At 34.0% G+C, this 19,622-nt stretch overlaps 1 protein-coding gene and 1 pseudogene across 1 annotated transcript; both read right to left on the bottom strand.

Moving 5' to 3' along the window:
* Positions 1 to 1,240: 1,240 nt before the first annotated feature.
* Positions 1,241 to 3,525, bottom strand: LOC137839013 (uncharacterized; annotated as a pseudogene).
* A 3,619-nt stretch (positions 3,526 to 7,144) lies between these two features.
* On the bottom strand, positions 7,145 to 9,814 carry LOC137806458 (serine hydroxymethyltransferase 4). The gene is made up of 3 exons (XM_068606597.2): positions 8,676 to 9,814; positions 8,480 to 8,581; positions 7,145 to 7,799 (listed from the first exon to the last, which is right to left on the bottom strand). Exons 1-3 carry the CDS (start codon positions 9,742 to 9,744, stop codon positions 7,555 to 7,557), a joined length of 1,416 nt encoding a protein of 471 aa, XP_068462698.1. The 5' UTR covers positions 9,745 to 9,814; the 3' UTR covers positions 7,145 to 7,554.
* Positions 9,815 to 19,622: the final 9,808 nt, after the last annotated feature.

Genomic DNA, 19,622 nt, shown 5'->3' on the forward strand with positions numbered 1-19,622 from the left:
AAAACATGAGCCAAACACCCTATTATATAGGTGTAAGTGCCTTGGAGAACAAGGAGTAAGGGTAGGATGGGGAATACACAAAAGAGCGGCTGCTAGGGTTTTGACTAAAGTCAATGCCGCATCCTAAGAGCAAAGTTCTAGAAGCTAGGTTAATTTCTTACCCTAAAAGGCTTTACTCAATCTACAATGATAAGCACACCTCCCCCATTATGCTAAAGGAACCCTATTCTACTGAAATTACAAATAATGAAACTAGCTCTCCTGGATTGGGCTTTACTTCTTGTGGTCCTCTTTGAACATATAAAGAAAAGTTTCTCTGCCATCAGTAGTAGAGTCTCAATCTTCTTGAATCCTCTTTGTCATGGACCTAGTTGTTGGGCTTGAACTAGGGTCTGAGCTTGGGCCTCTTCCATCAATTCTCTTAGTATTCAAAAGTGGTAATTGGTGCGGATTATATATGAATTTATAGTGAGAGAATGACCAAGGGAGAGGATACACCCAATTGAAATTTAAATTCAATTTTTTTCCTACATTTGATAAGTGAGGAGACACTTATCCCCCTTAAGCAAGTAGATCTAACACTTTTAACTAGTGCTAAATGTGTTTCAAATGTCTAATTCGAGAGAACACTCCCATCATGTGTGGCACGAGGATAAAGAACTATACCAATTAAGGTTTGAGTGCATTTTGACAACATGTATTCCTAGGCCCACTTAACACTTACACTCTATTCTACTTAGTCCAAATTAGTAAAGACCTATTTTTTCTAGGGTGTTTCTTTTTGCACCCTATCACTCTTCTTTTTGCACCCAACCATTTTTTGAAATATCCAAATTATTTTTATTTTTATTAGAAGACATAGCTTCCATGACTTTCATTAGAGTGTGTGGGTTGCATGCATTTTAAGTTGTTTGTTAAATCCACAAAAAGAAAAGCTTGTTAAGGCATGAAGAAACATGGTCATGCACTTAGGTAACATCACAAGTAGCATATGTATATGTGATACTTGTGATCAATGTTGTTAAAATCGTAACTCGTAGACGGATCGGAGAGGGAAAAAAACTCGTAACTCGGGGATCGTAACTCGACTCGGAAGAGTTACTATCTGAGTTATTATACATAACATAATTAAAAATAGACTTATAATTCATGAAATGGTCCAAATATATAACATAACTAAATGGTCCAAATACATAACATAATTAAAAGTAGATTCAACATAATGTTTAATACAGATAAACTATCCAATTAAATCATTCACACTAATCATAGGATAATCATCTTGGTCCTCCAAAAGATCTTCATTTTCATTATCATCAATTGGAGGAACTTCTAAATCATCATCAATTGGAGGAACCTCCAAATCATTTGTTGCTCCTCTACTAGCATCATCTTCTCCAACTTCAAGTAATATGTCTTCATCTAAACCATATAATGTTTCATTTTCCTCCACATTCCATTCATCATCAAAAGAAAGATCATCAATAGTATATTCTTTTGTTTTTCTAACATCTTTCTTTTTCGTCAATCTTAAATTAGTCATCACAAACACCACATCATTCATAGTCATTTGGTGTAAACAATTTCTTTTCTTAGTGTGGACCTAAATAATTATAAAACTAGTTAACACATCATATGATCATCTAAAAAATAAATATGAAATCACTTTCAATAATTTAAATTCTTACCCTTTCAAAAGCACTCCAATTACGCTCATGAACTACAAGTCAAACTCAATACCCTAATTGCAAATCTTTGTAGTTCTGGATGTTGATGACCATATGATTCCCACCATTGTGATGGAGTTTTGGTCTTGAGTCCAAGCTGAGCTAATGGAGTACCATACAATCCAGACTTGGTCTTAAAACTCTCTAATTGAAGATCAATTTTACCCATCACATCAAGGTTTCCCACCAACCTCTCCAAACATTCATACAGTCCACGTTTCACCTCATAATCAACTTTAAAGTCAGGATGATAGTGTAACATAGGATTAAGATAATAGCCTGCAGCATGCAACGACCTATGCAATTGGTTTTCCCATCGATGATCAATGATTTCCCAATAGGGAGTGTAGCTAAATAAGATAAAAATAAATAAATTAATCTCCAAAACAAGTCTATATATCTAATTGAGAAATCAAATATAGGTAAATTACCTTTTACTAACTCCATTGAAGAGAGTTTGTATCTTCTCTTTTGCAATATCCATCTCTTCATAAATAAATCACATGGTTGGTTTCTCATCTGAATAAACCATGCGCAACACTTTAATCAGGGTAAGAGCACCCCTCAAACAATTTAAAATGTTTTTCCAGAAACCCTTGTCCAATATCAAATTTTCCACCTACCCTCCATCACTAGTTTTTGCAAACTGACTGGATTGTCACTCCGAGGATGTGAACATCTTAATAAGTGATCCTCTATTATCATTCAAGCATCCTAAAGTCAGATAAGAGGTGGCAAAACGCGTATTGGCTGGTCTTATCAAATCTTTTCCTTCACTATATTTTTGCAACAAGGAGATAAGACCAGTTCTTGAGTAAATGTAGGTTGTAATTTTCTTACCATTGGCAATTGTGTCGTGATGAAGTGGTATTTTCTTTTCAAAATCTTCCAACATCAGATCAATGCAATGAGCTGCATAAGGGGTCAAATACAACTTTTTCCTCTTTTGCATTAACAACTCCCCAGCTGCTTTATAATTTGCTGCATTATCTGTTACAACTTGGATGACATTATTTTCCCCCACCTCTTCAACAATATCATCTATCATTTTGAAGATTTTTTTAGCGGTCTTGCATACATCATATGCATCAATAGATTTCAAAAAGACAGTTCCTCTTGGACTATTTACCAAAAAATTAAGTATAGTCCTCCTCTTCCTATCCGTCCATCCATCTGTCATTATTGTACATCCATTTTTTTTCCAAACAAGTTTATGTTCTTCTACAATTTGCTTTGTCTTCTCAACCTCTTGCTTCAAATACTTCACTCTTATTTCATGATATGATGGTGGCTTTAATCCGAGACCATGTCTACCAATTAACTCAACCATCCTCTTAAATTCTTCATTGTTTGCTACATTAAAAGGAATAGCATTATGGTAGAAAAACCTAACCATCTCTTGACATGCATCCTCTCTTTCATTCTTCTTGAAAATTGCATTAATTGTACTTTGAGTTCCCTTTCTTTTAAAGATATTTGATGAGTCCCCAATCTCTTCTCCACTTGATCTTTTTCTAGAACTTTCTTATGTCTGTCCAATATTACTCTCTTCTATAGAGGTTGATTTCCTTAACAAACTCCGTTACAGATTAAGAACAATATCCAACATTGATTTTTTAACATCTTCCGACACCGATACACAAGCTCTCACATCCTTTGAAGTCCCTGCTAGATGGTGCTTTAATTTGTAAACCCCTCCTGTCAAAACTTTTTCACAGTACTTACATTTTAATTTCCTTGCTTTTTCATCAACAGACACACAATGTTTCCATGCTGGATCAGTTCTTCCACTTGCCATTATAAGTTATAACTTATAACCCGTGAACAGTGGCAGAGCAGAGCAAATCGTGCGTCAACAGTGGCGGTCGTGCGAGTACTGGTGGCGGAGGCAGTGCGATGGTCGTGGCAGAGGCATTGCAATGCGCGAGTACTGGCGAAGGCGACCACGATTGACGAAGGCGAATGGCGAAGGCGCGAATGGCAAAGGCAGCGGCGCTAGCGGTAGCGACACGTAGCGCGGATGGCGGCAACGACAAAACGACGACCAAGCGACGCGATAGAGGCACAAGTCCTTCAAATTAGTGTTGCGTTTTGGGATTAGGGTTTCTGAGATTCAAATTAGGGATTTTAGGGTTTTTTTTTTGCCCGGGTCATGGATCGCAGAGGCCCATGGATTGCCCGATCCAACCTCTGGATCATCGGATCGCTCCGATCCGTTGAGAAACCGATGCAGCCCGTTTTATGCCTAAAAGATCGTAAAATCGCGATTTTTACGATTTAAATCGCGATTTTAACAACATTGCTTGTGACAATATTTGTTTTTCTCTAGAGTTTAGGTTGCATATTCCACCTTGAAAATGCCTTGTCTCAGCAGTTGTTGTTTCAGGATCAACACGAAGTGACTCAACCAAAAAATCTATTATCGCAACTACATCTAAGCTAGGGTAGGTGTAGAGTTGCCCGATAATCGGGAGATGCAAAAATTTGACACATCATCCAATGTGATGGTCAACTCCCCTATAGACAGATGAAATGTATTTGTATCTGTATACCACCTCTCTACAAAAGAAGAAAACAATTCTTTGTTTGTCGTGTCATAGCTTGCACCAAAAAGTCCAGTTAAGTCCGACAATTCCATTACAACTTGTATACGTCCATGAGGAACACACTTCTTATTTATTTTTCTCTGCTGAGAACCCAATTTAACTCACCACAATCCTACAATAACCAACCAAAATAATATAAAGTAACAAAACAACAACTTACCTTCACGTATCATATTTCGCCACATGGTTCTCATAACCTCCCAACAATGACCTATTCACTGGCCCTCTATGATACACTTCATCCTCCACATTAGGTTCTGCTTCATCCTCCACCTCCAAATGGGTTTGGGCTTCTTTAGGTTCATGTTCAACATGTTGTTCATCTTCATCATCGTGTCTTCTTCTTCTAATCGATGTTTTCAGTCGTACACGGTCACAATGTATACCTCCTCCCCTGGTTCTCACTATTTTTATCTACACATACATCATTCCAATTAGTACATAATAGTTCATTCCACAATATCAAGCACTCATTCAAGAAATTCACTGAAAAAACAAACAAACCATATTTCCAGAATGACTTTTCCAAAATAGAATTATGGAATTTCAAATCTATAAGCCTATTCCGGAAAGCTCATTCCAGAAAACAGTTCTAGTAAGCGTATTCTAAAAATATGTTACAGATTCTCCTTTCCAGAATACAAAATGCACTCACTCCCCCCAAATGGCTTATTATTTCCACCAACATTCTGAATTATGGATTATGGAAGTAAAGAGAAACCAAACCTTACCTTTCTTCTTCGACTAACATCCGCTCCAAACCTTCCCACTAACCAACACAATGCAATCAGAATGCACACAAGTTTGTTTGTGTATGTCCATTGAAAGCGCATCAAAATCACCAAAATGGCAAGGAATCCCTAGTGCAACGTCAACAGAAAATGCAGAGAATAGGAAAGGACATGTTGCACTAGGTTTGGGTTTATTTAAAACCTCCCAGGAATATTTTCATCCTTTCACGTTTTTGATAGGTGCAGGAAAAAGAATGATGGGATGCAGAAAAAAATACCCTTTTATTTATTTATTTTTTCTGGCTATGACTCTAGTGGTTAGTACTTGGTTTAGGATTTTCCATCATCCCTCCCTCTATGGAAGAATTTGTTCTCAAATATATAGGTTCTGCTTCATCTATTTCCCATGCAAAAGGTGTATGATTCACCTTTAAAAGTGGGCTTTACTCCATAATCATTGGACAAATACAACTTGTATGCATTATCATTGATTCTATTGAGGATTTTGAAGGGATTATCCCTTCAAGGATTGAGTTTGGACTTTCGTTGAATGAAAGAAACTAACCAAACAACACCAGCAGCAGATTTTTAATGCAGCAGATTTTGAATACAACAGGTTTTGAATCAAGTTTTGTAGCAAACAAGATTTTGCAACAGCAGCTTTAGACCAAACTGAACTGAGTGGTTGCACCAATATTTGTGTAACTCCACTGCACCGCACCAGATTTTTGAATCAGAGTTTGAACTCCAGCTGCACCAGACCACACCAGATCAACAGATGCACCAGGTTTTCTGCGGCAGCAGCATTTGCAGTTGGTGTGAAGAGCAACTTGTGGTAGCAACAACAACCTGCACCAATTTTCTAAGACTGCACCGCTTTCACCAGAAGCAAATTTTTGAGTCAGAAGAATTGTGCACAGCAGTTGAACCAAGTTTTGACTTGCACTACACCAAATGCTCCAATTTTTAACCAATCTTGTTCCAAATTTTTGTGAATCACAGACCAACATCAAACCAGATCAGTTTTTGTTTCACCAAAATTTTGTGAATTAGTCGTGGAAGCAGTAAACTGCACCAATTTTATCTAGAAGAACTGTAAACTGAGTAGCAGTTTTGCAAATCAGAAATCGACCAGAGTTTGAGAATGTTGAATCACTTTAAAACAACTAAATTTGTCCTAAATTTGGCAGTATAGAATTCAATCTAGGTCTTATCTCTCAAAAGATATAAATAAAATTCGAATCCATTTTTTATGAAACAATTAGAGGGTATTTTTCAAACATGTGTAAGAAATTAAAATGTTGAGCAAAGAATACTATAAGTACAGGTTAAAAAATGCGAGTTTTGCAAGTTCAGAATGAATACCAAATAATTAACTCGAACAAAAGAAACGCAATCGTGATTTTTTATTTTGCAGGTAAGAAATTCTTCATTCAACAACAATTTCTTAGTTTTTCTTAAATCTGTTTAGATATATTTTTAAATCTTTACTTTTTTTAAAATATTTAGTTTGAATTAAGATTTTAAAATATAGATATTTTAATATTTTATATTAATTTAAGCATTTAATTTCTCTTCAGTAAATACAAATATTTTAATATCTGTAATTAACTTAATTATTTAATTAGATTTAATAAATGTAGATTATTTTAATTTTAATATTCTTAATTATTTTAAATTTTATAAAAGTGTTATTTTATTCAATTTTTTACAAAAAGTATTTTTTAAATGAACATTTTTTAATTTTCTGAAATTATGTTTTAATTTAAATTTTAAACATAGACATTTTATATTCTTAACTAATATAATTATTTAACTTTGCTTTAATAAATACAGATATTTTAATATTTGTAATTAATTTAATTATTTAATAAATATAGACATTTTAGTATTATTATTTTTTAAATTAATTTTTATTTCCGTTTTTTACAGTTACAAAAGTCAAATCCGTTAATCTACAATAAGACCAAAAAAATTGGAAAGCAAAGCTTACCTTATTGTTTAACTAGAATTCATGGGAGTTTGCAGATATAATTGAAAAATAAAAATTGGAGGTGAGAACAATGGAGCAATGAGAGAATAAGAAAGATGATAGATCGTTAGGATAAACTTGTCCCACAAATAGTAATAGGGCTTTAGTTTGAACCTACAATAGAAACAAACTTCAAAGAGCAATACTTTTTCTTGCTTAACCCGATTGAAACTGTGTTCACTTGAGCACAATTTGTAGATCATGAAACATATAGGGGTAAAGTAAGAAAGCACATGTATTATTTGGATTTTTTTGACGAGAAAAAAAATGATATTAATCAGGCTAAAAATTCAAACATGAATAGAAAGGCAAAGACACTTCAAACTTTTGAATTGAAACACCATCTCTATAATCCCATCACTCTCAAAAAGGATGAAACTTATTTCCCTTTCATCTACTGGTGCACTTTGTGCTGAACTTTGAAAGACACAATTAAGTGGAGAGTTGTATGATTGAAACTAATCCTTGTACTTCATTTCAGATACCAGGAAGCCGGGCATTTCAAAGGTGGCAGAGAACTTCTCAACATCAACTTTGAGATCTTCAATAGCCTTGTTGTTCACGAGGCCCTTGCTGAAATCCTTTAGAAGTTTCCCATGCTCCTTTTGGATCTCCAGTGTGAGACTCACGGCACGGTGAAGGAACTCACCAATCTGCTCAAAGTCCTTTTCAACCAAACCTCTAGAAGTCATGGCAGGGGCACCTGTTCACACAAACTCCACTCAGATATTCGTGCTAAACAAACATCTCAGAAAAATGCAGAAACAGGAGCTAAAACAAAGCATTTTGGTAAACTCGTCAAAATACTTCACTTTAATGTTAAAAATATTGAGAAAACAAGAAATCAAAAGTAAGACACTAGGTTATAATTGATTTGCCAGTAATATTGCATAAACAACAACTCAAAATGCTTTTAAAATGGTAAACCAGGAACTATTACACCATTGTTAAAGCATTAATTGGAACACATCCGCAATAAAATTTCTTCCGAAACTAATCCACAACTACAATACCGTGTTATGAATGCATTAAACAATTACAAATTAGCTGTCCGTGTTCTGGGCATTTTTCTTAGATTTCACTTCAATAAATATGCTGCTAATCTTAAATAAACTTATTTACTGCACATATTATAATCCTAACTGAAAACAACAATTAAGATTTCAATTTTACACACAGAGTTGCTTCCAATTTTACACTGCAACACCATGATTTTGGATCTCTCACTGCCAATCCAAATACGTCACTAAAATTACTTAAGAAACTTCATGAGTTTTGTGATTAAAAATTAAGGGTGTGGATAGACACAATCCAAGATCTTGTTTTCAACAGAGTTAGTAAAGAAAGATCTGTACTTAAGCACATTGAAAAGAAGTGAGTTACCAATTCGTACACCCCCGGGGGCCAAGGCACTGCTGTCACCAAAAACAGCGTTCTTATTGACGGTAATGTTGCATAGATCACAAAGTTTCTCCACCTTGTTCCCTGCGAAGCAATAAAACACATTGTTAAGACATTGGCAACAGATCGAAATCAGAAGGAGGAGGAGGGGAAATGGATCAATGGATCGATCGTGTACCAGTCAATCCAAGAGGTCTCAGATCCCACAAGACAAGATGGTTCTCCGTTCCACCGGTGACGAGACTGTACCCTTTCCCCATCAAGAACTTGCCGAGCGCGGCGGCGTTGGCCTTCACCTGCTTGGCGTATGCCTTGAACCCAGGCGTCGCGGCCTGTTTCAGCGCCACGGCGAGGGCCCCAATCTGGTGGTTGTGAGGGCCACCCTGAAGAGAAGGGAAAACAGCGAAGTTGATTTTGTCCTCGAATTCATAAACAGCGTTCTCCGGCTGCCCCTTCTTGGGCGGCTTAGGACCCTTCCGGTAGAAGATCATGCCCGCCCTGGGACCGCGCAAGCTCTTATGCGTCGTGGTGGTGACAATGTCGCAATACTCGAAGGGGTTGTTAGCTTCCTGCGCGGCCACAAGGCCACTGATGTGCGCCATGTCGCAGAGGAGGAGTGCGCCGCACTTGTCCGCGATTTCCCTGAAGCGTTTGTACTCCCAGTCGCGAGGGTAAGCGCTGCCGCCGCAGATTATCATCTTGGGCCTGAAGTCCAGCGCCTTCTCCTCCAATCGGTCATAGTCGATGAACCCCGTGGTGGAGTTCACCTTGTAAGGAAGACTCTCGAAGTATATTGAGGTGGCGGAGATCTTCTTCCCGCCGGAGGTGTAGTACCCGTGGGTGAGGTGACCACCGGAGGGCAGATCCAGCCCCATGATGCGGTCGTGAGGGTTCAGCACCGCCGTGTAGGCGGCAAAGTTGGCCGGGGAGCCCGAGTAGGGCTGCACATTGACACCCCACGATTGAACATCGAGGTGGAAGGCAGCCAGAGCGCGTGAGCGACAAAGGTTTTCGATCTCGTCAATGAACTCATTGCCACCGTAGTAGCGGTTTCCCGGCATGCCTTCGGAGTATTTGTTGGTGAGGGCGCTCCCCAGGGCCTCGATCACGGCGAAGGAGGTGAAATTCTCCGACGCGATGAGCTCGATGCCGCGGCACTGGCGGCGCTTCTCCTTTTCGATGAGGTCATGGATCTCGGGATCCACCGTGACCAAAGGCTGGTTCCCCCACGCGCTCACCGGATCCATGAATGCTGAAAATGAACCTAGAATGTGTAACTGAGTGAGTGAGTGAAGAAGAAAGAGAAGAAAGTGTTGCAATGGTTGAGGAGAATGTGATTGTGTTTTTAAAAGGTAAGAACGTGTGTGAATGGACACTTCTACCCTCTCCTTCACCTTTGTTAGTTACTTCCACGATGATTGTGTCCACTTGTTTTCTTGGTCCTCCTTCACTAACCAACCACTTCTTCCATTTGTTTTTTCGTTTCTAGATTTACTATTAATTGCTTAATATTAATTATGCAAATTCTATTTATTTCAAATCCTTTTCCGACACACCTAACGTGTACAAATTACTTTTTTTCTAAATATATATTTCGTGACATCAACTTTACAAAAAATAAAATAAAAAAAGAATAGACGTAGAAAATATGTTGGAGGATTCTATATCAAAATGATTCTACTTTGTTGTGGACGAGTTGTGATAAAAAAAAATTGTTTTCGTGAGTCAATATTATTTAATTATAATATTAAAATTACCGAATACTAATTATTACTTGAACTATGTATACAAAATATATTGTAAGTTATTTAATATCTTTTACATGGATGTAGTTTTGACCAAACATGATGAGAAAAACTTAAGCAGAAGGAACACATAATCACAAATTAACTGTAGAAAAATAACGATAGAAGATTTCTGCAACCTACATCCATACGAATAACTATTAGGTTATCTAACGATAGAAGATTTCTGCAACCTACATCCATACGAATAACTATTAGGTTATATTTCTTTCCTGTTGCGTATGAATTACAAGTACAATGATTTTTTCTTTAAATAAATATTATAAAAGATACAATGATTAAACTCACTCACTAAACCTGGTGTCTAGTCAGTCCAACCCAATTGATCCTGATTTCATACTCAATAATCTCCCATTTGAAGTCACGAAACAATGTTCAGCTGCGCTTCAAGTGTGTACAATGATTAAATTTACTTACTAAACATTATGTCTAATCAGTCCAACCCAATTGGTCTTGATTTCATACCTAACAACACATTTTTAGTATTTCATACAAGATACGAAATAACTGAACAGTTGTTTAACCCACACGCCAAAGAACAAAAGTTGATTTGTTAAGGTAAAAAGAAAACAGAAAACTACAGGATCAAGAATTGTGTTATTAGAATGCTTCTTCTTTTGACTAAAATGAGGAAACAGTGTTTTGTGTGTGAAAGGAGTGCAGCATGCATTCACTAGTAGATCTACAAGTTTGACTTGTTACAAAGCTGTGAAACACTGGAAAAGTTAGATTTGGAAAATGCTTAACATCAAATGCTTTACCTCACTTCATTTAACATCAAATCAAGTTGAAAGCAAGAAATTCAATTGTTCTATGAAAACCTGAATGTGATGCTCTCTCACCATGTACGTCACAGCAAGATTTGGTTTAAAGTTTCTTTCCCAATTCCCACGAATCTGTTGTTGGTAGCAGTGGAGTTGGTGAGGGCAATTTAGCCAATTTAATCTCACCAAAACCACCAACCCTCTTACCAAAAACCTTGCTTCACTGAGATGATGAGGTGGTTGATTTGTAGGTTTTCGAATATGACTGAGAACTACTACATCTTATACTTACCAATAAATTTTGATTCAGAAAATTAAGCAGCATAGAAAATCCAATAAGTCTGTGAGATTAATTTTAGTTTTTGAATGAAGTCAATGTTCTGCACGCATATTCAACCAAAATCACATCACAACAACAACACATGACTGAAATTAATTTTTAATATATAAATCTTCTATGCTACCTTACTTTGAGGGATTAAGATGGAATACGAACCACTCAACCCACTTTGAGCCTTTCCCCCAAACACATTTTTGCCTCATTTGATTGAACAACTTTACCAAAGTGGCCCAGAAATTCTTAGTTCAAATGTGAAGCAAATATTTCATACTTAACAATTCCAGATTTTGATGTTTGGTTGACTTAAAATCTCCCATTGCCATATATTGTAAGAGTTTTTCAATGCACTTTCCAAGTTCCAACCATCTAATATAAGTTCTCAAATACCTACCTTTATGACCAACCTTATGAAGCTCAATGCCCTCAAAATTCCATGAAATATTATTTTCTTAGAACACGGGACAAACTGCATCTGGATCTAGTCTAGGATATATAAACGAGCATTAATTGACAAATACCTTGATTTAGTGAGTTTGGTACACCATCCGATACATGCGTTGGTTAAGAAACATATCACATTAATTTGCTGTTCATATATTGTTTTAACATTAATTTTGCCTTTAAAAAACAATAGTTTTGGTCATTGATTTGTTTAATTTAATTCAATATATAACTAGTTAGATATGAAGAAAAAAAAAGGAACTTTATCACATATAATAGTTTTATTTGTAATATTATAGTTTTGTTGTTGATAATAAGACTAACTTTTTATGGTATCCAGTTTTACCATTTTGTATTAGTTTTGAATTTTCTTTCATAATTAACTACCTTTGTTTACGTTTTAACGGAGAGTCTTCTCTTTTGTTATATAGGTTTAGAAGGATGATTATGTTAAATATTACATCTAGTTTTTCATAATGTTCATGTTCAGTGTTGTCCAACTCTTCCAATTTCTAAGCAATTTGAACATAATAGTTTTTTATTTTAGTATAGTAACTAATTATTCTTAAATTACTTATTATTTAGTGATTTTTTCATAATAAATTTTACAGAATTATCATAGAGGAAAAACTTAATAGTAGAAAGGAAAGAACTTGTTTAATTCATGTTGTAATTAGGAAAGTTCTCCCGCCACCTCCATACATTTCCTTGCACCTCCATATTAATTGTTAAAATGTTAGTTTTAACCTTTTTAAAAAATTTAAATAATCATAAATGAAGTATAACCTCACATTTTTAAATAACCTCAATTGCACCTCATACCTCCTTTCCAGGGTACCTCCATTCAAGTCACAACACTTCCATTCTTCTCCAGCTGTAACATTTGAGAAAACAGTTTCATCATTTGATCGTGCGTAGGAGAGTTGATGAAAAGATTCAATGTAATTGACGTTTCCCAGTGCAAAGATAATTTTTTTGTGTGTTTTGTACTTCACTTTTGCACCTTGTAGATTTTTTTTTCTAGGTTTTGTATTTTTACACCTCGCTAGTTTTTTTTCTAGGTTGTTTAATATGAATTTAAACATCAATTTTTGTTCTATCAGTATAACTGCAATTTTTTCACCTTACAATGATATAATTTCCAATATTAAACAATAAAAATGGGTGCACGTGAAGCAAAACAGAGCATGGGATAAGGAGAGTGTCTATTTGGGAGTGACCAAACCAAAATCAATTTCAATTACATTATCAACTTAGTAAAAGTTAAAATTCAATACACGTTAAAATCATGATTCATGTTAGTTATCGCGGAAGAGATTATTAACATTATGAGATATCTCGAGATCATAATTCGAACATGTGTATTGTTTGATTTAAAATTTAGTTCATAAATAATATAAAATTACACAAAAAAGAAATAAGGGAATGATAGATTTTTGTCTTATTCCCAATGGGATATGAAGGAGTATCCAACTTTTATCCTTACAATTGATAAGATTATGTTAATGAATGATTTTGGAAGATGAGATCGAGTGTTGTCATACTTTTAAACCAACAACATCATCCCACAACTTTAGAACACAATGATTCTAAAGCAAATTACATCCATTTATTTTTCATGTTAGAAAACGATTTTAAAAAAATAAACAATTTTGTTTTGTTTCATTAAAAATTCTAAACAAAAAGAAAAAATAATTTAAAAAAAAACACTACACTTTCTACACCACTCAAAATAGTATTATTGAAATTAAAATATATATAAAAATGCATGGAGTGAATGGAGATTTTATCTTGTTATTATGAATTAATAACTATTGCGACCGTTGAAGAAGGGCGTGCCCTTCAGACACCGAGTAGCACAAGCACATGTTTTTTCCTTGTTATGTTCTTTTTTCTTTTTTCTTTCGCTTTCAAGATAGTGGTTATAAACATGCTCAAGTTTTTCCACTTTCCACCAATGTGCTTGTACTTTTAAAAAAAATAATTATTGTATTATCAAATCTTTTAGTTTTATATTATTTTCCTTGGATCACCACTCGTACCCTAAATAAATGCCTACCGTATGGAATGTGACTTACTTTTTCTTTTTGTTCAAATTTATTCCACTTTTTTATTAATTAAAAAGGAACCGACACCGTGTATTTGAATGACTTGTATATTTAAAATATAATCTATTTGAATATTGTTCTAGTATTGAATAAGGGAGCCAATTTCGTATATATATAAATATAATACACAAGGAGTAAGTTAAGGTGTTTTTATTTAACTACAGTCAAGTAATTTAAACAAGATTATCCACTATCCGAAAATAATATAATAGTTTGTAAAAATATCTTGTTGTTAACCATAAAGTTGAATATCTTGTTATTATTCTTAAAGTCCAAGTACCGATCAAATATTTCAAAGGGTTTGTAGTAAAAAATATGCTATACAGGTAATAGGTGATGATTCTAAAGTATGTATTTTTATAACCAATTTCGTATGTGTATTAGCAGGTATCTGTATATGCGCGAATGTTGTGTGTGATATATACTGCGAATGTTGTGTATGATAGATACTAAATAGGTTGAGTTGTTTTCATTTAACTATAATTAAGCAACTTAATTAAGATTATCCATTAATTGAAAATATTAGAAAAAGTTACAAGAATATTTTGTTGTTAACCATAAAGTCGAAGTACAAATCAAACCATTCAAAGCTTCCAAACTAGCAACATTTCAATACAAGTAGTATAAATAGGTGGTGATTCCAAGGTATGTATTGTTTATCAATTGCATATTTTTTTATGTATGCATATACATAAGCTAACTTGAACGTTAGAGTGTCTTTGCATGCACACCCCAACATATATATATTGGTAGGTGGATAAGGAGGAAAAATATCTCAGATTGAAAATCTAATAGTCTTGCAGAAGTCATGTTGATATAGTAAGAACATTTGACACCCACTATGAGAATGAGAAGAGATGTTCAACAAGATAACTTTGTATCCCCTTAAAACATAACGAACAATGAAGAAAAACTTGAGGAGCACTAGGAGAATCACACTCAATAGGTCGCTTCAATGCTCAAGCTTCGTAGGGAGATTGAGACTTTGAAGAGGAGGAATGTCGAAGAGGTGGAAACTCTATAAAATGAGAATGTGAGGATTTGACAACGGCTGGAAGAATAACTAACCATGATGTTTAATCTAAAACCTGAGTGTAGTGAAACAAAAAAAGATATATTGAGACTGTTGTATATGCCATCAACATCAAAGGCACAATAGGCCAATAACAACATTATATCATGTGTTTGCATAAACGTCTTTTTATGTGGTAGGGTCATGACAACACCTCTTTGTTGATGGCGTTATTGAAACTCCTTTGCCACCAAGTTGGAAGGCTTTGTCACTTGATAGGTACGATGGTACGACAGATCCTGATGAACACATCGATGTTTATGAAACACATATAGGATTCTATTCCACCATGTGTATCCAACACCCTTAAATGCCACTTTGAGTTGGTTCATGAGGTTTCCAACTCCCTCAATAAGTTATTTTGCTACCATAATGATCAAGTTTGGAATGCATTTCACAACCAATCACTTCCATCATCTTACCTTCATCGCCTTAGTTAATATCCAACAAGAAAAAGAGGAATCATTGTGACCTTTCATAGCATTACGAAAAGTTGACACTCAAAATAAGAAATATGAATCCTAAGGTTGCACTACATCACATCCTTGAGACCGAGATCTTTTTCGACAATTTGTGTAAGAAGTTAGTGTCCAACCTCGATAAGATTAGACGAAAAGTTGAAAATTTTATACAACCTAGAGGAGCTCGGTTCTCTTGTTACACTCCCCTAAACACTAACACATGCATCTTTGAAGAAACACTTAACACAAAGCTCATCCCTACATGAAGGGAAGTGCTAAGACCCCCTGAATGTTGATTACAATAAGCATTGTTGGTATCATCGAAACTAGATGATTGCATATCACTAAGGGATGAAATAAAGGAATTGATGCAAGTCTAGCACCTTTAAAAATATGTGAAAAGGGAAGAAAAATGGAGGCAGTAGTACCTTCGGAGAGGAGAAAACCTAGAAAGAAAGCAAGTTGTGGACACAGTAGAGACATAAAGGGATAGAGGAAGAGGGTGATCGTAACTGACCCCTATGTGGGGTAATTAACACCATCATTGGTGGGTTCATGAACTATGTTTTTCATTTTTCTCAACTTAAATTTTCAAATAACTCACAAATTTTGATTCAATTTCAACTCCAAAATCAACTAATAATAGGTGCATCATGTTCTTAAGCAAATAAATGAATGAATTTTTCTTTCCTTGCAAATAAAGACTCTTTGTCACTCTTTGAGCTCCTTGATCCTAGGGCTAGTATACGGAGTAGGCTATGTCAATTAAATAAATGATTTTTTCTTTGACTGCAAATAAAAACTTTTTGTCACTCTTCAAGCTCCTTAAGCCTACAAAGCCAGTGTATAAAATATGTCAAGGTGTGACCACTTGACCATTTTTAAGCAACTTAAACAAGGATACCCACTAACTAAAAATATTAGAATAGGTTAGGAGAATATCTCATCATTAACCACGTGACCAAAGTATGAATCAAATCATTCCACGGGACCCATACCATCAAAAGTCCAAATAGATAATTATTTCAAAATAAATGTTAGTTCGTTAATTACAAATTTATTATATATACCTAAGCTGAGTTGAGTGTTAGAATGTTTCCATTCATACCTTAACATCTCGGTCGATAACTATAAATATATTTAAATAAAAAAAATTAAATAATTTTAAAAAATTAGAATGTTCGTCACCAATTTCTCATGTCATAAAAAAATTTATATTAAGCATTAGTATCTTAAACATAAATTTTTTAAAGAAAAAAATATTATTAATTATATTGGTAAATCTAATTTTATTATTCACTTAAAAATATGTTATCAAATTAAATCACGATAATAATAAAAAATTGACAACAAATCTTAGCAAGGGCAATTCAATATACACTTTGTTAATTCAAACTTTACATGTTAACGTGTTTAAATTCTATGTATTTAACTAAAAACATGTTAGATTCCTACAAACCATGCTCAAAATACAAGAAGTTAGGGAAAGAAAATATCTGAAAAAATAAGAAATTTATTAGTGTATCTGAAGCCTTAAATATAGAGGTCATGATTTAACCTACAAATAATAGAATTAATGACACATGTTAATTTATTAACAAGCAGATGTTCGTAAAACAATATATGTGAATAATTATGATTGTGCGTGGCAGTATTTTTGGTTGGTCCAAAATCATACACCTAGCTAATTAATTGGTGTGGGACCACACACTTTTTGTTTCTTTACTCAGAAATCGTAATAACGTTCTCGGACATGGACATTCATTTTGCTTGTGTCTCATTTATGACACCTTGTGTTTCTTTCCCTTAGAAAACAGTATACAATTAGAACACCGACACCGACACACGTTACACGTATTGCAAGAGATATTTTGGATTGGTAATGTAAGAAGAAATACTCAACTGGTCACACACCAATGAGGAAATAGTTCCAAAGATCTAAGAGAAATATGCAAGTGTGGTGTGACCCCCACTTCCCTTATACATTATTCATACCAAGATTTTCGGCAGTTGACTCCTACTATCCCCTTTCACACATCAAATATATTTTTATTATAGGATCCGGATTTTTTTTAGTTTAGTTTGTTTGTAATCACTTGTATTTAGAAATTATTATTGAAGATAGGTCGAAAATTTGAAACAATATATAAGATTAATTTACAATTTGAAACAATAGAGTACTTCTATGGTGAATCAATATCGAGAATTCCATGCATTATATTTTTCACTTCTATTGAAGATTCTACATCAACTAGAGAGGAGGACAATTCATTATATATAAGTGAGTGTAAACCTTATCTCACGAGTCAGTTTTATGGGGCTGAATTAGGTTTAAAGTCCACTTCATAATATGATATTAAAGTCATTTTCGAGCCTATCCTAGTGAGTGTTTGTTGGACTTATCAGGTCATCCGTTATCGGACTACTCATAATATGTTATCTCACGCACGAGTTGTCACTCTCAGCGTGAGGGGTGTATTGAAGATTTCACATCGACTAGAGATGATGACAATTTATTATATATAAGTAGGTGCAAACCTCATCTCACAAGCCGGTTTTATGAGATTGAATTAAACTTAAAGTTCACTTTGTAATATGTAATCTTTTCTTATTTAATTTTTTTTAAAGAAGAATTTTGGTCGAAAAGGTTTTAACAACGCACTTAAATAAAAATCATTTCCATGATTGGTTATTCTTTATTTCGACCAAGAAAATTTCAATATGATCTCTCCCAACTAACAAGTCGGCTAAGGAGGATTTACATTCATCCATCCTGAGTAAAAAGGAATTGACAAAAAAAGGTTTTACTGTAATCCCTCCCAACTACAATTTAACAGAATGATAAACAATTAACAAAAAAGACCAACAATGCAGATAATCAACAAACTAAAGATACCAAATAAAATTCAGTTACCAATCATACATAACATACAAACTCTTATATCAAAAAAGTTATTTTCATTAATATATTTGATAGAACTCAATTGTCACTTACAAAATTATGCCTATAGCCATTCATTAACCAAAAGGAAGGTTATACAAAATATTTACATCGAATTGAAAAACTAAGGCTTTAGACCATTATCATCCCTCTTCCCTGCAACATCCTCTCCTTCACCACCATCGCCAATGACTTCATTTTCTGAGATATCATCAAACTACATCAATTCCTCTTGGGACTCAAAAAATACAATTAAAATTCTTTAAAGAAGAATATCTCATAATCAACATGGAATAACAAAAAGACTATGACAGAATAATAAGAGTGGAATTGTGTAACAACATACTAAATTGATTAGTTACACTTTTATTTTTGATTAATTTAAAATTATGTAGGTACTAGCGCAGAGTTTTTTTTTTCTATAATAATAACAATATAAAGCGATCGGTACAAAATTATTATTGATAGGAATATTAAATAACCATTACAAGAGTTAAAAGAACTAGTGATGCAATAGTTTGTTACAACACAGTATAATAAACAAAAAGAAAAAATTGTCTAATTACTAATTTTTTAAAATACTAATTTCACAATCTAATTTTCTTTTTTTTTTATTTCTTTGAGTTAACAAATTGAAACAAGTTTGATATTTGGAATTTTGTTTCTGTGTTTTGATATTCCATTTGAAACAAAAATACATTTGAAGGCTGATACGATAAATTTCTTTTCGAATTTCGAAGTCGATTCTTCTTCATTTTTGCACAGACTTATCGTACTTTCAATTCTCCTTCGTTCTTGCTTCTAACCACATATTTTTCATGGTTCAGAATTCGTTTATATAAAAGGCCATGAGAGAAGCTTTTCACTTGGTGGTTATATATATATATATATATATATATATATATATATATATATATATATATATATATATATATAATCACTGTCAGCTATATTGTTGCTACCACCAATTTTGAAGTTGTCATCCACTACCGTCTATGTTGTTTTAGTGTTGAGTAATTAAGTTTTGTTTTATACTATTTCTCTCTTGGTTATTGTGTTTGATGTAGTTTAAATTATCTTAACTATGAATTTTTTGGATTCTGGACTTTCGAAAATTATTATAAACAAAGAGTTGTAGAATTTATTGAGAATCTTCAACCTGCAAACTTTCTTATATTCAATTTTAAATAAAA

This window comes from Phaseolus vulgaris, chromosome 3 (genome assembly GCF_051622355.1).
Source record: "Phaseolus vulgaris cultivar YP4 chromosome 3, ASM5162235v1, whole genome shotgun sequence".
Classification (NCBI taxonomy): domain Eukaryota; kingdom Viridiplantae; phylum Streptophyta; class Magnoliopsida; order Fabales; family Fabaceae; genus Phaseolus; species Phaseolus vulgaris.

Bases quoted from the DNA above. Each gene is read 5' to 3' on its own strand.
- LOC137806458 (XM_068606597.2), bottom strand. From the start codon at position 9,744: ATGGATCCGGTGAGCGCGTGGGGGAACCAGCCTTTGGTCACGGTGGAT. The intron at 8,582-8,675 runs GTACACGATCGA...ATTGCTTCGCAG, and splicing joins GAGACCTCTTGGATTGACTG to GGAACAAGGTGGAGAAACTT. The intron at 7,800-8,479 runs GTAACTCACTTC...TTGTGTGAACAG, and splicing joins CCCCGGGGGTGTACGAATTG to GTGCCCCTGCCATGACTTCT.